We start from the raw sequence: 21,096 nt of genomic DNA, 5'->3' as shown, positions 1-21,096 counted from the left end.
TCGTGGTGGTGTGCGACTGTTACAGTACATTTCAACGCCGAACGCATTTCAACGTTGTGATGACCACCTGCCGCTACATCTCCTGACGGGCTGATTGTTAACTGACGGTTGGCGAACCTCGGTTAACCTAACTGACCGCTTGGTAAGATAGCCGTTAGTAAAAGGGATAACCGTTAGTCTGAGGGCCATGTAGTTAGGATAGACTGGAATAGATGGCACACCACCTGTTTTTAATAATACTTTATTTATAAAGTAGTGTGCCATCCATTCCAGCTATATATATATATATATATATATATATATATATATATATATATATATATATATATAAATCAAATATTTGATTTTTGGGATGTCTGTGAAATCAAGCCCTCTGTCGGCTGAAACTTTTATTTCCACTAAAAGATGTGGCATCCTTTTGATTACAAGACATTAAACTATCTATATAAGTATAGATATCCAAGATATTTCTTTTCCACTGTGTTTTCAAAGTAATATATACTTATAATATAACAACCAATACAAATATATCTGACTTAAAAAAAAAAAACTTATACAAATTCTAAATAAATAAAATTATATTTGTATTAAATGAATATACTTTCTTTTATTGGCTGCACGCTATTGTACCTTATGCAGCGGCTAAATGATGGTTTAATGTTTTTGTTAGATTTGAATACTACATCAAGGGTGCATAAATATACAGAAACATAACATACCGTCCGATAAAATGAAATGAACCCCATACTTCATGCCTACCACATTGTTTTCTGCTGAGGGGGAAGATCAGGCAAAGATAAATTATGTCAGCAGATTTAAAAACAACAACAACCTGTATTTTATTTAATTCATGCATTTCATTTTCTGGTTGTGTTCTCTCAATTACCATGAGAGTACTACGATAAATACTCTTCTATCCAGACGGGGGCAGAATTTTCCCTAAACCACACACAACACATTAACTATCCAGTGTTACAGTGTAAGTCTTGTATACATTGTGTGGTAGAGGAAATGCATGTGTATGAATGTGTGACAGTTCCAATAAAGCAGCAACACAATGCCAATGAAAACAAACACGAAACTCTGCAAAAGTGTCCATTAAAGATAGACTATATAATAGTTTATGTCACAACATCAAAATACAGTGTTAAGCTTTTCTTCATGAGCATCACACAACTTTTGGTATTGAATTTGTTGAGCTATGAACCAGAAACCACATTCCTGTAGTCATGAGGCCCTGCTGATCTCAGTCACACGCTGAGAGAGAGAGAGAGAGAGAGAGAGAGAGAGAGAGAGAGAGAGAGAGAGAGAGAGAGAGAGAGAGAGAGAGAGAAGAAGAAGAAGCTGCTGAGGAACATTTGACGGTGAAAGTAACATACACCACGATCTGTTTGCGCAGTCAGAAATAGTTATTGTTTTCAATCGATCAATGTGGACCCAGAAGGAAATACAATCATCACAGGTCTGTTGACACGATGGACTCTCATCTAAAATACAGGTAAGATGTGTTTGATCATGTGAGATATGAACTTTCAGTTTGGTTTTGTTGGTTACAGTCTTAGAGGTGAACTATTTAAATGGAACGTGTTGGAAAACCACATAGAAACGCAGGCTTTTTAATCTAACATTTAAAAAACTAAGACATGTGACATGGCTTTCCTATCTTCTATACCTCTATGTCCAATAAGAGCTTTATATAACAATTCAACATTTTGGAGATTATTTATTGAAAATTTGGCATCTCTGCGCAAAAAGGCAAATATTTGCAAAACTCAAGAGAGAAAAGACCTTTGGAAAAGTTATTTTTCTACCCCCTAAATACAAAGTGATAAGGTTCACACACACACGGGCGTGAAAGCCGACAATATGCAGTTTAAAGATAAGCGATTGTGGGTTGAGTTTTTACTCATAAGCTCAATAAAAATGAAAAATGAAATACTGCTGCCTCTGTGTGCTTGCATGCTTCAACAATATTATTTGGTAGATTTGTTTCTCGTGTAAAAAGGCAATGGTACACTGTTCACAGTCAGTGTGACTTTATTTGCATGCAAGAAACTGAAAATGAGTTATAAAGGCCTCGAGGAGGCCTGTGTAAAAAGAGGACTGAGAAAGAAGTCTGAGGGGACAGTGTAATATCGCAACTGCAGCATTGAGTGTTCACACTTCAGTGCTAAAATGTGGTTTCAGTCATAGGCATGCGGGCCAGAGCACAAAAAGGAAACAGACCCAGAGAGAGCTGGGTTTGACTATAGTAGCATTTCTGTAGTTTTATCACTAGAAGTCTGCTGTGGAAGTGCAGAGTCACGACTAAATATATCCGTTCATCCTCTATTAACTGCCTGAGCTACACTGACATGATAACAGATGACATTCGTGGCATTTTAGTCTCCAGGCACTGCAGATATGGGCAACGTTGAAGGGCTTATAAAAATGCTAATTCACTTAAATCGTCTCCTCAAAACTGAATCCATCCCATAAGAAGTAATAGCCTCTTAATGCTGCACCTCTGCCTGCAGATAACACCGTCACAATGTCACTGCCGTTGAGGCCAGCAGCTGTGAAAGCAGAAGTGATCTGGTTTCCTGCAGGTTCTCAGACTTTCTGCCCTTCTTTGAATAAACTCAGGTTACAAAGAGACAATCCTCCCTGGCATGACTGCAAGTCACATGAGCGCAAGTCAGTTTACGCCTCATCTGTAGGCCATTGGTCATGGTAAATATGAATGGGCTGTACACTGGACGTTAATGAACACTTTTACTCATATGAAAGTGGGTACAGTCCCAATATTTCTTTCATACAATATAATTGTCATTGTACAGGCTGCTTTGTACTGCTAAACTGGCTCTTGCAGTGACAGAAGATCCATTGGGATTCACTGTTTAACCATTATTTTAAGCAATTACAACCATTTCAACCATTATTATGAATTTCAATTAACTATTTGATCCTTTTATTAGTACCTTTGACACTAGCTAATACGTACAATTGACACTAGCTAATAATTTGATGTAACCCGAGATGTTACAACTTTCCGTCCATTGGAAATAGTTGAGCTTCACACATGCCGCTTAGCAGCTGCAGAAGTAACCCCTGAGATGTCCCTCTGTTTGGAAATCGTTGTGTTAGCAAACACCTCCAGATAAACACATGTATACTTTTGGCCTACTTTATTAAACAGGGTGGAATGATCAGCCTCACTAAATCCCTCCAAAACAACATGGCTTCTGAAGAGTTGTCAGCTTCCTGTATTAGTCAGTCATATGTTTTCATGTTATTTTAGATTTCTGGCACTATAACCTCTGTTGTAACCCTGATGTACTTTCTAAGTGATGCATGTCACATGAAATCACTGGTTCCTTTTTTTTTTTTTTAAACTTGTTTAAAGTTATAGGACTCATAAAGAAGTCGTACATTTCCTTAAGCGCACTTTCAAATGCTTTGTTTTTCAGATCTGTTTCCTCTTATCAGTATTGGTCAAGTCATCCTCACATTATTCTTTTTTTAGGATGTGGTTACCGCTGGCATGATGGAGGACAAGAACGGAGTATCTCACGTGATGGAGGAGAGTCAGGTGGATGTGCAGGACAAACAAACTAAAGCTCCGCCACAGCAGGCCAACACCGACAGACCCACCTGGTCAAATGGTAAACAGATGCTTCTTTATTGCTTTTATATGTTGAATTGTGCTGCAAAAAACTCTCAATTTACTCTTAGTGTTATGGTTTTAAGGGGATCAGGAAATACATATATCCTCCAGTATTTAAAGGGACTCTCAGAAAAATCTATATGGGGTACATTTGTGCCGTGTACTCTTGTTTTAATGCTATTACTGCACTGTGTTACATCCTGGGGTTTAACATTTCACATGGACTGATATCTGTTGTTTATTTTCCTTGTGCCGATGCAAAAGAGGAATTATTCACTGCATCGTTCTGACGTTCACATTCAGCCTGAAAACATCCTGAAATTGTTTTGGGAATAAAAGTTAGGTATTAAAAATGTGCACCAGTTAAAAGCCTTGTTACGCCAAAGCTTGTTACAGCCGTGTTGCCTCATAAACCTTTGCGCTGCAGTGCTTTGTGTCATAAAAGTACAACAGTGCTCCTATTTTAGATTCCCCCATGACTGGACCTACTGTATGCCAGTAGTTATACAGCAGTAGAGAAACATTGTGACTTTGTTATCACCATAACATCACGCTCACAAAGATAGGAAACAGACCTGCATAATGATAGCTCTTTTAATTACTCAACATGGAGCCTATAATACTTGTATATATGGATAGTTTGGGTTTTAAACTCAAGTTTTTTAGGTTTGAACAACATCTGGTTGCACAGCATGTGTTTCCACTGACTGACTCACCTTAGGTCAGTGAGATATGAGTGGTTATTTAATTTGACTGCCCTAATTTTGTGGTTTGGGTGAGTGTTTGTCTGCAACCTTTTCACTGCTGCTGAATTGCTTTTACCTCAAGGTTCTTGTCACAGTTCTTTTTAAAGAATTAATGTAATGATGATTCAATAGTGTTTTCTCTCTCTCTCTCTCTCTCTCTCTCTCTCTCTCTCTCTCTCTCTCTCTCTCTCTCTCTCTCTCTCTCTCTCTCTCTCTCTCTCTCTCTCTCTCACACACACACACACTTGCTCTCAGGTCAGTGTGTTGTGGCGATGCCAAGCTGTTCGATGCTCAACCCGAGCTTTGATCTTTCTCTGTGCCGTGCCAAACTGGAGAATGATGGCTTTCAGGTCAGCACACACACACACACACACACACACACACACACACACACACACACACAGAGGATGACCTACTGTGGCACTGCAACATTCAGACATTCTGAGTTAAATCTATGTTTAATTGAGGTTGCTGATTTTGTTTCACTTCTTAGATTCCAGTCAGAGACATGGAGGCTCCGCTGAAGTCAGCTCTGGGCCTTCCCTCAGTCAGGAGATACCTGGTTTTCAACTCCTCTCTCTTCCATTTTATACTGGCACCGGTATGTCGTCCAGCTCGAGAAACCACAGGTTGCTTTGCTCCACCTCTGAAGCATGAGGAGGCAATTAGCTTAGCTTAGCAATAAAGCTGGAAAAAATGTGAGGAAAAAAAGAGCTAGCATGGATTCAAAAAATAGCACCTGAAGCCTCTTAATTCACACATCAAAACTATTTTGATTAATCTCTACACATAGAAGGACATGCTTCAACTATTTCCATACAACCAAAGACAAACAAACTTTTACAAATTCCTGTCACTGCTAATTCATGAGCTGATGCAATTTCCTGTTTGTTTTCAGTCTTGTCTCTAATATTTGGTTCATGTTGATTATAACTTTTTGCAGTTTGGTTTCTAAATCTGTTATTTTTGCTTTTATGTGTGAAACATTAATGCTGCTTCTCACAGCTAAAGGGCAAATATGCATATGTCCAAAATGTAGAAATGTTTCTTAAATGCTCGCTGCAAGTTGCTGATATAACATGTTATGCTTTTAGTATTCAGGTAAATGTTTCTCCCTCCACTAGGTGCTGTATGTGGTGGTGTGGTGCGCCGTGTTCTCCACACTCCACCTCTATATCTCTGTCAGGGACTACTGGCTCCTCTGCCTCTCTGTCAGCCTCGTCTCCATCTTCCTCACCACTGCCATCATCATCATCCTCCACTACAGTAACAGGGAGGTAAGGAGCGAGTCTGTTACCATGAACTGAGTTTACAGTCATGCAGGACAAAAAAAGTTAAATGTGAAATAAATTATTCTCGAACATCTTTGTCTGCTTCTGTGTCAGATCAACATGAACGTCGACATTCGGTTAATCCAGGTGAATGAGAGGTTGGTGAAACACAAGCTGCTGGTGGCCGTGGCCGACTGGGTGCAGTCCTGCACTGGAAACATGCAGGTTATTGTTATGAAGTCAACTGCAGCCGTGATAATATCAAGTCCCATATGTGCCATGCTACACAACAAAGCAAATACACAGTGTTAGTCAAAAAGACTGTGGAAAGTCAAACAATATTTGACATTGTTTATTTTATTCTGACGATCAATGAAGGAGTCTCTGTGTTGCAATACTGCTCCTCTGATCTGACTTCACACTCGGTGTGTGTGTGTGTGTGTGTGTGTGTGTGTGTGTGTGCGTGTGTGCGAGGCCTTTTCCGAATTTGGTGCAATTTGGACACTGGAACCGTGTGCGCTTGCTCACGGGACAAAAAGTATCTTCAACATCTTTCCATAAAGAATCTTGGAAATAGGTTTATTCTACCATTACTTGCTCTCTAAATACAACATTGTATAATATATACCCAGCAGACTTTTTTTTATGTAAGACTAAATGTAAAATAAAATAAACACTTGGAGGTCAGTAATAAAAACAAAGAGAGTACTTTGAACACTGCAAAGAAAAGCTGAAACAGAAGTGCATCTCTACTAATCATGTGTGTATAAAGAGCCTCATGGGATCAATAAATGTGGGAGGTGTGCGAGGTTATTTAGTCATCTGGAACCAGAATCAATAACGAACAACCAAACTGAATAATTTTGCGTTGGCAGCCACTGATGCTGATGTATTCATCTCCCTGTGTCTCTCTGCAGCTGTACTTTGTGTTTTGGGACATGTCCCGCTGTCTGAGGGCACTGACTGAAACTTTAGAGGAGCGCAGCTTTGTGGAGGATGACACCCAGGTGATGAGTCGAGTCGGCCTACATCTGTCCCGCTGTTTGTTCTCCTGCTGCTTTATCGATTTTTTTTTCTTGCGCTTCCATTTTAGTCCTTGCTCAAAATCAATAGAAACACAATTCTAGCTGCTTTTGAAAGGATATATTTTTCTATCGCATCTGGCAAACAGGACTTTAGCCCTTGAAAGACATTATATGGCTTCCATTTGTCGCAGCGTGAAGTTTAAAGCGAACAATGTGTCACTTTCACCAGAACAAGCTGAAGAGGAAAATGTCGCATCTCGTTCTCGTGACGGAGGATGCGGCTGTTGACCCCGAGCTTGCCGGGTCGGATGTGGAGCAGGACTCCAGTGAACAGAGGCCTCTGCTGAGATGTGAGGACACTGGCTGCAGTACCTCATCCAGCCAGTGTGGGGGCGCCAAAGTCACCACCAACTACAGCCTCGTGCCTGACGCGTCGTTACCTGCTCAGGTAAAGAGACAGGACGACTTTATTCCCACACTGAGGGAATTCATATAAGAATAGGTGTTTAATTATACATCACACTTAGCAATATATTCGCTGATACACAAAGACAAATTGCAGCGCCTGTAAAGTTAAGCAATTAAGATTTTTTGTTTTTTGTTTGAATAGGAGCAAACGTTTTTGTGTGGAGTTTTTATTTCACAAATAATTGATCAGGTACATTGCTTGCTAAATAAGCAACTAAGAATTAGATCGGTTTAAAGCTTAGTAGGTTTTTATTCATACGTTCCCTCAGGATGTGCCCTGATTGGTTAATGAGAACAAAGGGAGGGAAATAAGGAAGTGTCATTGATAAAAATACTTATCAAAACTCCACATAGTCTTGCTCTTACATGTGAGTGAATGAAGTTTTCTCCTTTGCATGTTTATTTAAGTAGTTTTCAGGACCAACGTTGTGCTTTTACTGTCATCATTCCCGGGGTGAAAGCGGGATACAATTTGTAAGTGTTAACGTACTTCTTTGCAGGCTCAAGCTTACCAGCTTCTGATGACCTACAGTGCTGCGTATGTGAGGCTGCTGGTGTCCGAGAGGCTGTCAGGATCCTCAAACTGCTGCCTACTCCCTCAGAGGAATCACTGCTCCAACGCCCATCTCTGCCTGTGCCAGTACATCACAAATAAGATCTTTCGATAACAGGGGTCAACACTTTGAACTGGTGGACGACAGTCTTGAAGACATTTGCCTCGCATGCATGCTCTTGAACAGACAAACTGACATGTAAGAGCATTTCCTCTGGAACATCATGTTGTTTTGATCAAATCAAGGAGCTGTTTGGAGCGTCACGCTCTTGATTTCCGTGGCCAGGCTCCTGCGCTGCTGTCTTCACGCCAGCTCTGTGTTTGCGCCGCTCATTTGGTTCCAACAATTTCTGCACCGTGCCAAACGCTGTCTAATCGACCTGCTGTTTAACAATATTTGCACTCTTGTACATATGGCAATCATGGCCTCAGTGACTGTTAACTATTAGGATTTTACATTTAAAATGTATGTTAACTGTATAAATTACAGCACGTTAATAGTAAAATAGTGCTTTCATAAATCGTTGGCTTGTGACCTTTTACTAAAAGTCAGTGTCTAGTTCAGATGTTCAAAAAAGTAAAATGCAAAAAATACTTTAAAAAATACATTTAAAAAGCACTCTGCAGCCAAATGAGACGGGTCTCAGTGTTACATTACTATATTTTATATTCTTGGATTTATATTGGTTGACGGAGCATTTTCACATTTGAGTTGCTGGAGATGAAATGATTAACACCAAATGTTTTTGGAGGTAAATAAATCTGTAACAATGCATCTTATTTTATAGACGGATCACGTTTCGTGTGTACAATCCAAACCTCCAAAGTAAATAGTGCAACATTTCCCTCTGAGATGTAGTGAAGTAGAAGTTTGAAGTAACATAAATTATAAATGCTCAAGTAAAGTACCTCAAAATTGCACTTAAGAACAGCATTTGAGTAGATAGCAATATTATACCACTAGACCTTGAATGCAGGACTTGTGAAATATTATTCTGTTGGTACTTTCACTGAAGTAATATGTCTGTCACTACAGCTTGGAAGATTGACAAAATGTGTGTAGACAAAATCAATAGAAGCATGGAGTGAAAGAAAGACACTTCCCTTGATGCAGCTGTGTAATGATGCTGAAAGCAGGTTACCATGAATCATTGGCTGGATATATTACCTTAAATGTCAGCCACAGAAGTAGAACCGTGTGTTTGTTTTTGTGTTATTGCACGTTTGCTTTTACGCGTGTACGTGGATTCGATATCTTTATGCATTTGGCTTCTCACATATTACCAGCGATTACCCATCAGTCCTGGTGCTGTGGCTGAGATGACAGCCCAGCGAGAGAGCTGCAGGATAACACAAACACACACAGCGAGACAGCAAGCGTGGCTGACCCAGGCCTGGGGGGGTGTGGGGATTGTGTGATGGAGGAGAGAGGCTTGCAGCGTGAGGCCAAGTTAAACGATCTCAGAGACGCTGGCTGTCCTCGGGAGGCTAAATGGCCATCTGCGATCCTGCACACACAGGCTGGCTTAGCTCCCACCTTTAGTTCCTCCCTCAAACCTCTTTCCCATTGGCCAGATTGTTTAGGTCCGACTTCAAGTTGTCACGGATGGGACTTCAAGCGACATGAAAACAATGTGAACGAAAATGCTGGCAGTCGTGAAGTCGTGGAGTGTTATTGTCTCATTGTTTAGCTGTCAGCTTCATCTTTGTCTGATGTTTTTGACCACGGAGCTCTAAAACCTCACTGTCCACGACCAGGCCAACACCAACCAGCAGACAGCTAGCAGCTATAGCTGGTAGTTCAGTCAGGAGATAAAAGAGAGTTAATTAGAAAACATCCATCTGAATGAACAATAATGGTGCTCCATAACTGCTGGATATGAATATACCATAATATGGTGAGCTAACATGCTCACCATATTAACTTAGTAGGTGACATAACAGCTGTTATAGAAATGTCCAATTAACAGTTTAGTTGTTGTCGGGCTCTGACATGTAAGGTGTTGTACAGTTGAGCTGCTTAAAAAAGTTTTCAACCCTGTGTGAGGCAAATGGAGGCGAACGAAAACAACGAACATCCTTACGTCCGTGAGATTCTACAGCCACACTCGTGCCTCTGTGAGACCGAACAAACATCAGCAAGCTAACATGCTCACAATGACAACGCTAACTTGTTGATGTTCAACAGGTATAATTACCGTGGTCACTATCACAGTGCAGTGTGTTAGCATGCAAACATTTGCGAATAGTGCTTAAACACAATAGTACAAGCTGAGGCTTCTTGGTTGTCATTAGTTTTGTAGGTATTAGTCACAGCCAAAGTGTAAAGTTACATTGAAACTTTGACCTGACGATGGTGCTAGACGAAATGTCAAACGAAGATATGATTTATTATTTTTTTACAAGATTTTATGGCAATCCATCCAATAGTTATATTTGTCTCTAAACCACTAGGATAGAAAATCAGGTGGTCATTATTTATTAGGATTTATCTTCTGGGGACCATGAATGTGTTTTTTAATGACAATCCATCCAAAAGTTGATGAGATCGTCAACCTGACAGGTTTGTCTGTTGGTTGCTCGGATTGGAAGTCAAAATATAAAAGGAGAACTAGCAGCTGTAAAAAAAAAAAAAAACAGAAGACAGTGAGAGATACTGTAGTTCATGTTCTGACAGAAGGAAGAAAAAGAGAGACAGAGAGGGAGAAAACCGGGGCAACTGTCCTATAAATAGCACCTTAGTGATGAGGGGAGAGAGGAAAGGCCACAGAGACATCGAGGATGGAGAGACACCGAGAGGAGAAAAACAGACCGGAAGAATGAGACACCGCGTTTACCAACCGCGTTCACAACCCCAAAAATTCATTTTCGTTTATTCATTACCCAAACAACTGAAGTCAGAAACAACCAACGTGTGTGCAACACAGCCATGAACATCATTATAATAATAAACCCCAAGAGAACCACACGTACACAGGTAATTTTTGGCTCTTTGAAACAAGCAACCCATCGCATTTACAAGCTCAAAAACCAAACAAATGAAATAAGAAAATGAAGAACACATCTCCCCGCTGTGTGAGGACGCGGCGATGTTGCTGAGAAGAGTCCCATCAGAAAGCACACAGGGAGATGAAGCCTAGCGCTGTATAAACTAACCTTAGATATGCTAGGAGTGACTCTATTCATTAGACACACACTCACCGCCAGAGCCCTCTGTACAATAATAATACTATACAATACTGTGCGTCATTTATTCTTTTAACACTGAAATATCACTGAGTCGATCATATAAGGACAGGGCCTGCATTTGTCAAACGGCTAAAAGTGAAATTTGGGGTTTAAATGTAAAAAGCCTACATTTGTAATCCTATTCAACACCTTGAATCAAGAGTTTAACATTTTGGGAAGGATGCTTATTTGGAATTTCTTGACACAATTACAATGTGAAGCAGCAGTCAGAAGCTAGTTAGCTTAGCTTTGCAAAAGGGGGAAACAGATTGGCTTTATCCAAAGGTAATATAAAGTACTTTCTAGCACCTTTAAAGCTCACTGATTAACATGTTATATATCTCTTTTTTTTTAAATACGTACAAAGATTAAAGTGTAAAAACACAGAGCAAAACAAGCCGTATCCTCCTGTTTACACTCTTGATGCTAAGCTAAATTAGGCTAACTATCTCTTAGCTGTAGCTTCATATTTAGCGCACAGACGTGAGAGTAGCATTGATTTTCTCATCTAACGCGCCACTAGAACGCAAATAAGCAAATTTCCCATGAAGTGGAACTACCGCATTGATCAGTGCAATTTGAAAAAAATTACATTTTTAAATCACACACCTTCTCAGAAACACGTTTGGATTATTTGTTTAAACCCTTATTGGTCGTAATGAATAATATGTTATCGAAAGCAGTAGTAATAATTCAGTATTTGATGAATAACATATATAAGCGTGAATATCTAAGATTGCTTTTAACATGTCCTTAAAAGACATTGCATTACTAAATTGAAAGTTTTTAGAAGTTTGATAAATACGTGCCCAGATGTACTTTTTATTATACATGAGTGATAATCAAATGCAATGCAGTTGCCTATAATAATAACAATAATAATATATAAACAACAGAATAAACTGTAGTTACACTGTCTCTCTTTGTGTTCATTATTAACAAACATAATTCTTTAATATCTCTGTATAATTCTTTTAAAAATAGCATCATCAACCAACAAAGGAGGGAGGAGGAAGGTGGGTGGGTGGGGGGGAGGGGGGGGGGGGGGGGCAGAAGGGAAATATGAATAGGTCCAATAAGTCATGTGAACAGGAGAAAGACAAACAGAGGAAAAAGACCAGAGGAAAGATTTCATGGAGCGGAAAGTGCTACAATACAGTATAGGCATTAATATTTTCTCTCTCTCCTATTGGAAACATTCATTTTCAGTTCCTCCCATAAACCCCACATGGTAGTTCATACAGTAACATTGACTTACAGCTCTGTTGGCTCTCATAAACAACAGCACACCTGCTGCTACATTAAGGAGACCAAACCCATATGAAATGAACCCTGACTCATTGTGTTACAACAGTGAAACAACGTTATAGAAGCTCACAGTCGTACATCTAACCTCCATATTTAAGACAAATGGAAACAAACTGAGGATGACATGCAGGGCTATGCTGCCTCATAAGTCTAACGTTGCACTAAAGTTTCACACACAGTGTCTGGGAGATTAAATAGCTCAGAGATGTGCATCACAAAATAGGCCAATACACTCCGAAAATACTTCCGAAAACAATATTTGCAAACCTAAGATTCAAATACTATATATTAATCATCTAAATTGTCTCATTTTCCTTTATTGACAGTAACTTGTTTGAGAAGAAAAAAAACTGTACCACACACTTGTAGACATTTTAGGAAATATTTGCACCAACAGCTGGGAGACAAGCTATTATTGCACGAGATGCCCCATTAGCTTAATTTTATATTCATCATGCACTATAAGAACTATGAATGTAAGCAGCTGCGTCGGCTCGTCTGGTTACTACAAAGTGCATCATCATCAGATATCAAATTTAAGCCAATTTCAAAAGTGTCAGATAGCTGCAACAAACGATATACTGTAAACTATAGCGGACAACGTCGATGCATGGGTAGATATTGAATGAATTCATAAATAACAGATTTTAAATAAATCAACAAACATATAATCCATAAATGATGTATCATCTCATCCAGCTAAAATGTCCATGGAGCGTACGAACAACCAATCTCAAATAAATACTCTGTTTGGTTACATTAGACACTCTGTCAGTCTCCATTTGGTGTGTTAAATGTGTATTGATCACCCACTCCAACACATTTAATCCATTTGACAGTTTGTCAGCAATAATATTATTCTGTAAATCAACTAGATTTCCACATGGCACTTTTTTTCTTGATTTTTTAAAGAGGAAACAGGTATTCTGCACTTTTATTTGAATTGTAAGACTAAAATGTGCATTTAAATATCCTAAAAACAACCGTGTGGGCCCATTTAGCAGATTCAGTTGTTGGCGTATTTAACACGGTGACCTATCAATTAATCAGCGTCAAATTAATGGTTAATACAAGGAGCTTTGCTTACCTCACGCAGCTCATATCGGAGAATCAATATTAAGCGGTCGCTGTGCTAACAGCAATACTGGGCGTCATTTGACAGCTGATTGTATTTGGCATTTGATCATCAGCTGTGATTTTGGTCGTCGTTTTGTGTGTTTGATGGCAGCGGGTTAGGTCAGAGCTGTGTGTGTGTGTGTGTGTGTGGCTGTGCACAGTAGGGTCAGCAATGCGGTAGCAGTTTGTGTGTGTTCTCGGTGCTCCTACTTCCTCCAAACGATCGAGAGTAGTTAGCTAGCTAATGTATGCCATGATTTCCCATCTGTCTGACGCTGTGTGGAGTTACGGCTCCCAGTCGTCGTCGTGGTGCTGCGAGGCGATGATGACTACCACGGTGAGGATGGTGCACAGCACAATGGAGGCGATGCCGACAGCCAGGCTGATGAAGGAGAAGTTGCGCGCCTCGCGGGAGGCTATCTCCGCCGTCACCATGTCCCCTCTGGCTATCGCTGTGCGCACCTACGGGAGGGAAGGGGATGGGTGAGTGGAGAAATTAGAAAATAGGTTATGTAACAAGAAGATGCACGAGTGGGAGCAGGAGAGAGTCTGAAACACCATGCATGGATCGATTTCACTGCAGCACAGGCTGAATGTGCAGGAAGAGGCCGTTCCACGCTACATTAACACACCATAACAACATATACAGCTCAGACCAGTGGGTCCATGCCCTGTCAGCTCAACTTAACTCAAAGCCAGCTGAGCAGGCCCAGAGGAAAAAATCCATTCTATCCCGTTGCACCGACAATGGTGCAGTTACGTAATGTGATCTGCTGCGTGCACGTTGGTCAGCGCAGTCTGCCATTACAGAGGCAAACAACAGGCATCACGGAGGTACGAGAGAGACCACACTGAGCCTTCAGCTTCTCACTTCACGCTCGACTTTAGGTTGTAATGGTGGCGCACCGAGCCAAGATATATTGCCATGAAATGTGTAACGTTAACTCTTGAGGTCGGCAGTTTCCTGATTCTGCATTATTGAAAAGTATCGAAAACACAGGGTGTCAGCATCCGTAATAGATGCCTATTTGCCCACTGTGAGGGAGGGGTCGGAGAATGTGGCTGAACTAAACTTTCAAATCCAAGCATCCGACACAACAAGCAAGTATTGACACGCTATATGCATTTTGTTTGAAAAAAAAAATCACACGATTAATGTCATTATGTGTACCATCTGGGAAAAAAAACATGCTCATGATGTCCAGCAACTATAATGTTTTCCATGTTTACCATCGCAGTTTAGCATGTTAGCATGCTCCCATTTGCTAGCGACCACAAAACACAAATTGTACAGCTAAGGCTGATGGGAACGGATGGTCTTTATATTTGAAGCCACTATAGGAAAACATACAGACTCTCCAATGTTATTAGAAATTCGTCCTGATAGTGGACGGGATTGCGTGACCCAAATGTAATGACGATTCATCCGGAAGTGGTCGAGACATTTTACTTCAAAATACAAAGATCAACCTCATGGTGGTGTTGGATCACCAAAGTCAGTAGGATCCATAGTTTTGGGCAGTTTCATGGCAATGCATCAAATTGTTGAGAAGATATTTGAGTCTGGACCAAAGGGATGAACTAAATGTTGCCTGTAGCCACAACGCTAGCATGGCTAACAGAACAAGTCCCCCATTTGTGAGGTTATCCCTTAAACACATACATTTTGACCAAAATACGTGTGATTTCTCAGACTGTTCTACATAATACTGACTCGAGGATGCATTTACATTATGTGAATAAAACTCAAAGATCAAAAGGTATGATGAAGTCGCATTGACCTGCACTGCTTTGATGATCGCAATGATGCCTGTTGGCCAGAAGCAGCAGACGGTGGTGAGCACGGCGATGGGCAGGTAGTCGTGTGGCGGCCGACGGTCCATTAGGGTGATGCTTGGTGGCATTTGCATGGGATGCATCTGGCCCGGTGGGATCCCTGGGTGACCTCCCCCGGCCGGCATGTAAGGTTGTCCCTGAACAAAGAGAGAGAGAGAGAGAAGACAGTGAGTAAGTACGAGTGCTTTTTTTTTTTTAAACAGTAAAGCCGCTTACAAAGCACTTCCCCCTCTAAAAGACACAGGAACAAGGTGACACAGTCAAAGAGGAGGACAGCTGCATGAGCACAGTCCCTGTTGCATACATTAAAGAGTCGTGCATCTGGGAGTTTTATCAGCAGCGTGGCCGGAAACGTCTCAAACCCGATTATTAATTTGTAGGAACTGGCCTGCAAGATGGGACAGTGCGGATTTTGCTTTTGATAGCATTTCCCCCCAAACACTCCTGCAGTCCTGTACACAAGACTGTATGCAATATAAATTACACTGCTGGGGATTTTAAATATTTATTTTATTTGAAGCGACTGTAGAGAATACTAGCAGAGAATACTAAACCCAGGCTCTTGTTTTCGATCCAGCGCACTGGTAGCAGAGAAACACTTTCGGTGGTTTGATAACTCACAATCACATTTTGGGGCATAAGTTTCCCCACTATCCCATTAAGGAGTGGTTTTATCTACTGTGTCAACATGTGCAGCTGAAATTAAAACTATATATTGTCCAAAAGTGAAGCAATACCAGGTACAGAAGGCATCTATTAATGATTTTTGAGCACTGGTTCACAAGCTGCTTTTAAAACCAAAGCAGTGGCGACTCACATCAGCTCGTCTCAGGTTGCATGTTCAAGAACTGAGAGCATTTTAGCCAAGGACTGACGTTCGATTTTCATTCTTGTCATTCTTTCATTGTTGTTTTGGGAAGTTGACGCCTTTAATAGAAAGGCAACAGCAGAGAGTGACAGGAAATGAGGGGCGAGAGATAGATGACATGCAACACAGGATGTGAATTTAAGATTTTGCGGTATGTGGTCCAAACTTTAATCCTGATCCCGGCAAATGCAAGCTTTGAACTACAATCATTGCAGTGTCTCATGTCCTTTAGAAAGTGTATCCTAGTGTGAGCTGCACCAGCTAATGGGACACCTTGTAGTATAATTAATAAATATCATTTTTGCTGTAGAATAGCCCACTCTGTGGGAGACCCTAAAAGCGGTTGAGTATAAAGGCAAATCACTGTCAAAGTGAACGCAAATGAGCTCTACGCACACGCACAAATCAAACAGCCGTGCACACTTTGACGTGCGCTTTTACATCACTCCACAAGCAAAAGTCTGTGTATGTGTGGGCTACACGTACACATGTGTAGGTGAGAAAAGGTTGCTACCCCCTATTGGATATTGTGTATTGTCACACTCTGCACCCCTGAGCCACAGACAAACCATCATACCGTCATATCCTGTTGTTTTCAGTCTCGGTGTCCTGTTTGTGTACCACTTTGAATTACCAAACGTCATAAAGTTAGCCTTAACTGCCTACACAATGAAGCAATGCAGCAACCACATCAACAAGCCCGGTGCTCACACAATGGAAGTGTACTTTATATAAAAGCCCATCGAAAGACAAGTAACACAAATCATCTCATCACACACAGTATCAATGTGCTTTGGATTAATACTGCGTGTGAAATGTGTGTATTCTCTACATTTTATGCTTGTAAATGTGTCTGCTCCAAATAATAATCCTCACAAAATAAGTAAATAAAAGCCACATTAACCATGTCAGCTGTAACAGTCACCGAAATCAAGAATTCACCTAAAGTTGTCAAATATCATATCAAGCGTGAACTGCAGCGACACCGTTCTTTCGAGGAAACACAATCAGTAGTGTTGAGGGTGGAAAACATCACAACAAGTATCCCGGATATTCCGAGGAATGAAATGTAAAGTAAAATGAACAGACTGGTGTAATTCTGCGGCAGGCTGATGTCAGACCTGCGAAATCTTGAAAAGCACTTTAAACGTCTCTGACTCACCGATGCCATCGGGTAGACGGGTACGTAAGCTGTGCAGGGCTGCAGCTGAAGCGGGTAGCCCGGGTGGAGGTATCCTACAGGGGCGTGAGACATGGTGCCTCCGGGGGCCTGGGTCTGGACCGTGAAGCCCTGCGGGGCCCCCTGAGGACCCAGCGGGCCGCAGTGGAACTGTGTTTCTTGGAGGTATCCGTCTGAGCCCGGGGGAGGGGGCGGAGGAGGGTAGTTGGGCTGGTTGCCCGGCGCCGTTTGCATGTTGGGGTGTTGGGGTACGTTCGGGTCTTGCGGGCCGGAGAGGTACGGAGGAGGCTGCATGGTCTGACGGCCGGAGTCATCGAGACCTGGGAGATGATGAAGAAAGAAGAGGGAGGGAGGATAAGAAAAAAGCAGGTAGGAGAGAAATCACAAATAGAAAAGGCAGAGGAAGAACAATCAGAGAAACACGTGTAGCAAAGCGTTATCTAACTCAAGCGCCGTTACGCGTTTGTACGCATGTTGAATGGAATATGTCTTATCTCACTGTGGAGAAGGGAGAGAAACCATTACACAGACCACAGCTCCTCAGCAAGACTTCAAACGGCACCAAAAGAGACATAAATCCTGTGTAGCCTGTGTGCTAATGATGACATTGATTGACATTTTCACCTCCAGAGAAAAAAAGGCCTTTTTTTCTTCTTTCCGACGCCTCCCTTCAAAAGCGATGTTTATTAGCAGTCAGAGATGTGGCATTTCTGAGATGGAAAACTTCATCCGATAGTGTGTCTGTCTGTTTGAAGCGTCCTCCTGCCTTTGAGCATCCCATGCTCACGCGCCTGCTTCCCTTTGTGTTTGTTTAACATTGAAAGTGACTGACGGGGCGTCGTGTTTTTTTTTCGCAGCAGGGAAGTGGCCGCGGGTACGGTAATCCACTATGACGGGGACATGAGGAGGGAGGAGGGAGAGAAGATGGAGGCCGACAGAGGTGAGGACGGAGGAGCGAGGATTCGATGGAACCAAGGGAGGAGAGCAGGAGGCAGTCGGAGAGCAGAGCAGCTGAGTGATGAGGGATGACGACTTGTGCTCGGGGACCGGCTTTACATAACAGTCCCCGACTCTGTCACAAGCAGGAAGTGGACCAGAAACGGACAAGCAGAGGAAAGGACCGAGCACGAGGGAAGGGACACCTTTAAAAGGGCAGGACGTGACGAGCAGCTTGGCCAACACGAGAAACTAAACGCATGTTGGTGTTTCTCCATTTAAAGCGTACTTAATGCAGAGTCTGTCTCGATATTGGACTCAACAAGGAAGAAGCGAGGGAGTGCTGGATTTTCACTTTTAAAAGATGAGAGAAAATGAGAGAAACATCGGCTTGAAGCAACACTTGCAATATTTATTCAGTGGGTGATGCAGCAGGTATTTCTAGTAAAAAAAAAAAAAAAGTAAAAGCACCAACTTCACAAAGAAGCCAAGCTGTGGGTGGGCTACTGCTTAGCTTCCAGAATTTAAATGGATGAAGGCCATTAGCATTCACAAACTAATATCAAGCGACATTATTCAAAACGTTTTAAGAGGTAATCTGCCATTTGCTTTTTAAGACTAAACCAGCAGGTTTATGATTAATAATTGCATCGTTAATTACAATTGCACTGGTAGCAGACTGCCCCCCCCCCTCCCCCGCCCCACACTGTGTGTAACTTGCAGCTCCTTCCGGCAGGAGAGGGGGGGGGATGAGTAGTGAGTGAGGATTCAGCAGTCGATCAATGGCATTTATCAAACAGGCAATAGATGGTGATTTGAGAAAGTGCCAGTCACGAAAAAACCCACAAGCACCTAAAATATAGTGCAGTTTGGCGCAGCAGTGGGCAGGATGAGCTGTGGACAGACACAGAGATACTTTTCTCACAGGAGACGTACTGACTTGCAGGAACAGCACACAGTGTTTCTAATAACAGGAATAGTGAGCATATTGGGACTTAAAAGTAATGAAGCCTATCAATGTTATTACTTAGGCCGACAGACCTGTTCGAAATGATTTTATTCATACAGACCAGATGTGTGAGAAGTCTGTGCATTACAGACATTTATTGATGGTAAGAGACTATAGTTAGCGTTGGGCTCTTACACACACACAAATATATAGGCTATCCGTAAGACATCCGTATAAGACATCCGTGGGGACTCGTGCCAGCATTCTGCTCTTCATTACAGCAAGAATGAACACTGGAGCTTTTCATCTGTTATTGCAGCTGTAGGTTAACCCATGCATGTTGGAGGAAAGCAGCAGAGGCAACCATGACAACTGAAAGCCCATAATTTTGGATATACAATACTGAGCTTCACTGAAATTGAACTGGACCCAAAGCATCCATCCTCAGACACCTGCGAGGTATCATTTCCCCCGCTGTATTTAAATAGGGAAAACAGTGGTGTGCATCCTCATAAATATCATTACACTGTGGAGCAGGTGTTCTTTTAATAGCATCGACAATAGATTACACATGTTTGATGAAGCAGGTGACAACTGTCAGGTGTTCAGCCCAAACTGCAGCTGTACAGTCTGCCACTTCACAGTATCAATGGCAACTTTACACGTCTCATTATGACCTTTATTTCTTTTGTTTTTTTTTCCTGGAAAGCGGCTGTTTGAGCTCCATCATCAGCGAGCGCTTTCACGTCCTAAAACAATGGACGAGAAAGAAAAAAATAGAATGACGAGACAAAATTGCCTTCTTTTTGTTGTGGTGCACCACTAGAATTATTATAATTATAATTATTATTATTTTTAACAATAATAATCAAGGATGTTAAACACGCGCGAGCGGAGGTGTGCACGCGCAGAGGACACCCACACGGATGTCCATACAGTGAGGAGAGACGGAGCCGACGTAGGCCTTTCTCTAATGATGATAATGAAACACAGGGGAATGGAAAAATAACAAGAACCCCGAGAATTCATTTGCACGACCTCCTGCTATGTAATAATCAATAAAAATCATAGTTTTTCAAAGCATAAAATAAACAAAATTACCCCCCAAAAATGCAATCACTTAAAGTTGAACTCTATTTAGCAGCATGGATTAAAATAAAGAGGCCCTGGGGTGCTTTTTCCTCCCCAGGCTGCACCCACACAGCGGTGCAGCACCCTACAGAAAGAAGCTGTGCAGCCAAATAAAAGATAGATATATTGACAACAGGGGCAGCTGGGGGAAAAACATCTCGTCAGCCAGATACATCCGCGGATGAAACAAAGCGAAGTGCATTTAAAAAAAAGAAGGAAATTCGTATATCTCAATGGTGTTAAGAAGTGGCTCAATTAGGCTCAAATTAGGCTTAAAAACACGCCGTATTTAAACACAATTCAAACAGCTCACCGTGTTTTTCCGACGACATGCCTTCCGAGCGTCTGTCCTCCCTCTTGTGATGTATTTTTACTCCAAGCTGATGCCGAGAAGAAGAAGAAATCCCTCCTTTCGTGCGCGATGATGCAGACTCAGTCCAAACAACCCATCCTCAAGATGTCTTCATCTTACAAATAAAAAATAATAAATAAAAAAAAAAACACCCACGGGTTTTATTGCAATAATACTAACTTCATGTGTTTCTTTGAACCCAGACCTCTCTTCCAGCAGTCGGTATCCCCCCTCCTGTCCTCTCTCTGTGTCTCTGTGCTGCTGGTCGTCTAACGAGGTTTCTCCGATAACGCGTCGCCGAACATTGAATTAATCAGACACAAAGCTATCGTTGTCTTAAAGTGACAGCCCGGACTGGGAGGGATGGGGGGGTCTACACACGCACCGTGCTGGAGGATCCCATCACAGCTCGACAAAGCGGCGCGGATGTCTTTCCATCGCGTGGCATTTAACCCCCTCAGTGTTTCGTCTCGCGCACATTAT

The 21,096-nt window shown here is 41.7% G+C and overlaps 2 protein-coding genes across 2 annotated transcripts; one reads left to right on the top strand and one right to left on the bottom strand.

The window, feature by feature from the left end:
* The first annotated feature begins 1,376 nt into the window (after window positions 1-1,376).
* Window positions 1,377-8,460, top strand: tmem268 (transmembrane protein 268). Its single transcript, XM_068576029.1, has 9 exons — window positions 1,377-1,498; window positions 3,506-3,644; window positions 4,648-4,742; window positions 4,886-4,993; window positions 5,517-5,669; window positions 5,778-5,888; window positions 6,581-6,670; window positions 6,918-7,136; window positions 7,657-8,460. The coding sequence occupies exons 2-9, from the start codon at window positions 3,524-3,526 to the stop codon at window positions 7,822-7,824; spliced, it is 1,065 nt and encodes a 354-aa protein (XP_068432130.1). The 5' UTR covers window positions 1,377-1,498; window positions 3,506-3,523; the 3' UTR covers window positions 7,825-8,460.
* Window positions 8,461-10,554: 2,094 nt separating this feature from the next.
* prrt1 (proline-rich transmembrane protein 1) lies at window positions 10,555-21,074 on the bottom strand. The gene is made up of 4 exons (XM_068576244.1): window positions 20,575-21,074; window positions 17,228-17,565; window positions 15,143-15,334; window positions 10,555-13,823 (listed from the first exon to the last, which is right to left on the bottom strand). The coding sequence occupies exons 1-4, from the start codon at window positions 20,591-20,593 to the stop codon at window positions 13,647-13,649; spliced, it is 726 nt and encodes a 241-aa protein (XP_068432345.1). The 5' UTR covers window positions 20,594-21,074; the 3' UTR covers window positions 10,555-13,646.
* Window positions 21,075-21,096: the final 22 nt, after the last annotated feature.

Source organism: Clinocottus analis, unplaced genomic scaffold, assembly GCF_023055335.1.
Source record: "Clinocottus analis isolate CAN_PGR_092001 unplaced genomic scaffold, fCliAna1.0.p SCAF_14, whole genome shotgun sequence".
NCBI lineage: Eukaryota > Metazoa > Chordata > Actinopteri > Perciformes > Cottidae > Clinocottus > Clinocottus analis.
The sequence above is the reverse complement of the archived record's forward strand: the minus strand, read 5'-3'. Positions and strand labels throughout refer to the sequence as shown.

Bases quoted from the DNA above. Each gene is read 5' to 3' on its own strand.
- tmem268 (XM_068576029.1), top strand. From the start codon at position 3,524: ATGATGGAGGACAAGAACGGAGTATCTCACGTGATGGAGGAGAGTCAG. The intron at 3,645-4,647 runs GTAAACAGATGC...ACTTGCTCTCAG, and splicing joins CAGACCCACCTGGTCAAATG to GTCAGTGTGTTGTGGCGATG. The intron at 6,671-6,917 runs GTGATGAGTCGA...CACTTTCACCAG, and splicing joins TTGTGGAGGATGACACCCAG to AACAAGCTGAAGAGGAAAAT.
- prrt1 (XM_068576244.1), bottom strand. The intron at 15,335-17,227 runs GTGAGTCAGAGA...CTCTTTGTTCAG, and splicing joins CCGTCTACCCGATGGCATCG to GGACAACCTTACATGCCGGC. The intron at 13,824-15,142 runs GTCAATGCGACT...TCCCTCCCGTAG, and splicing joins CGATCATCAAAGCAGTGCAG to GTGCGCACAGCGATAGCCAG.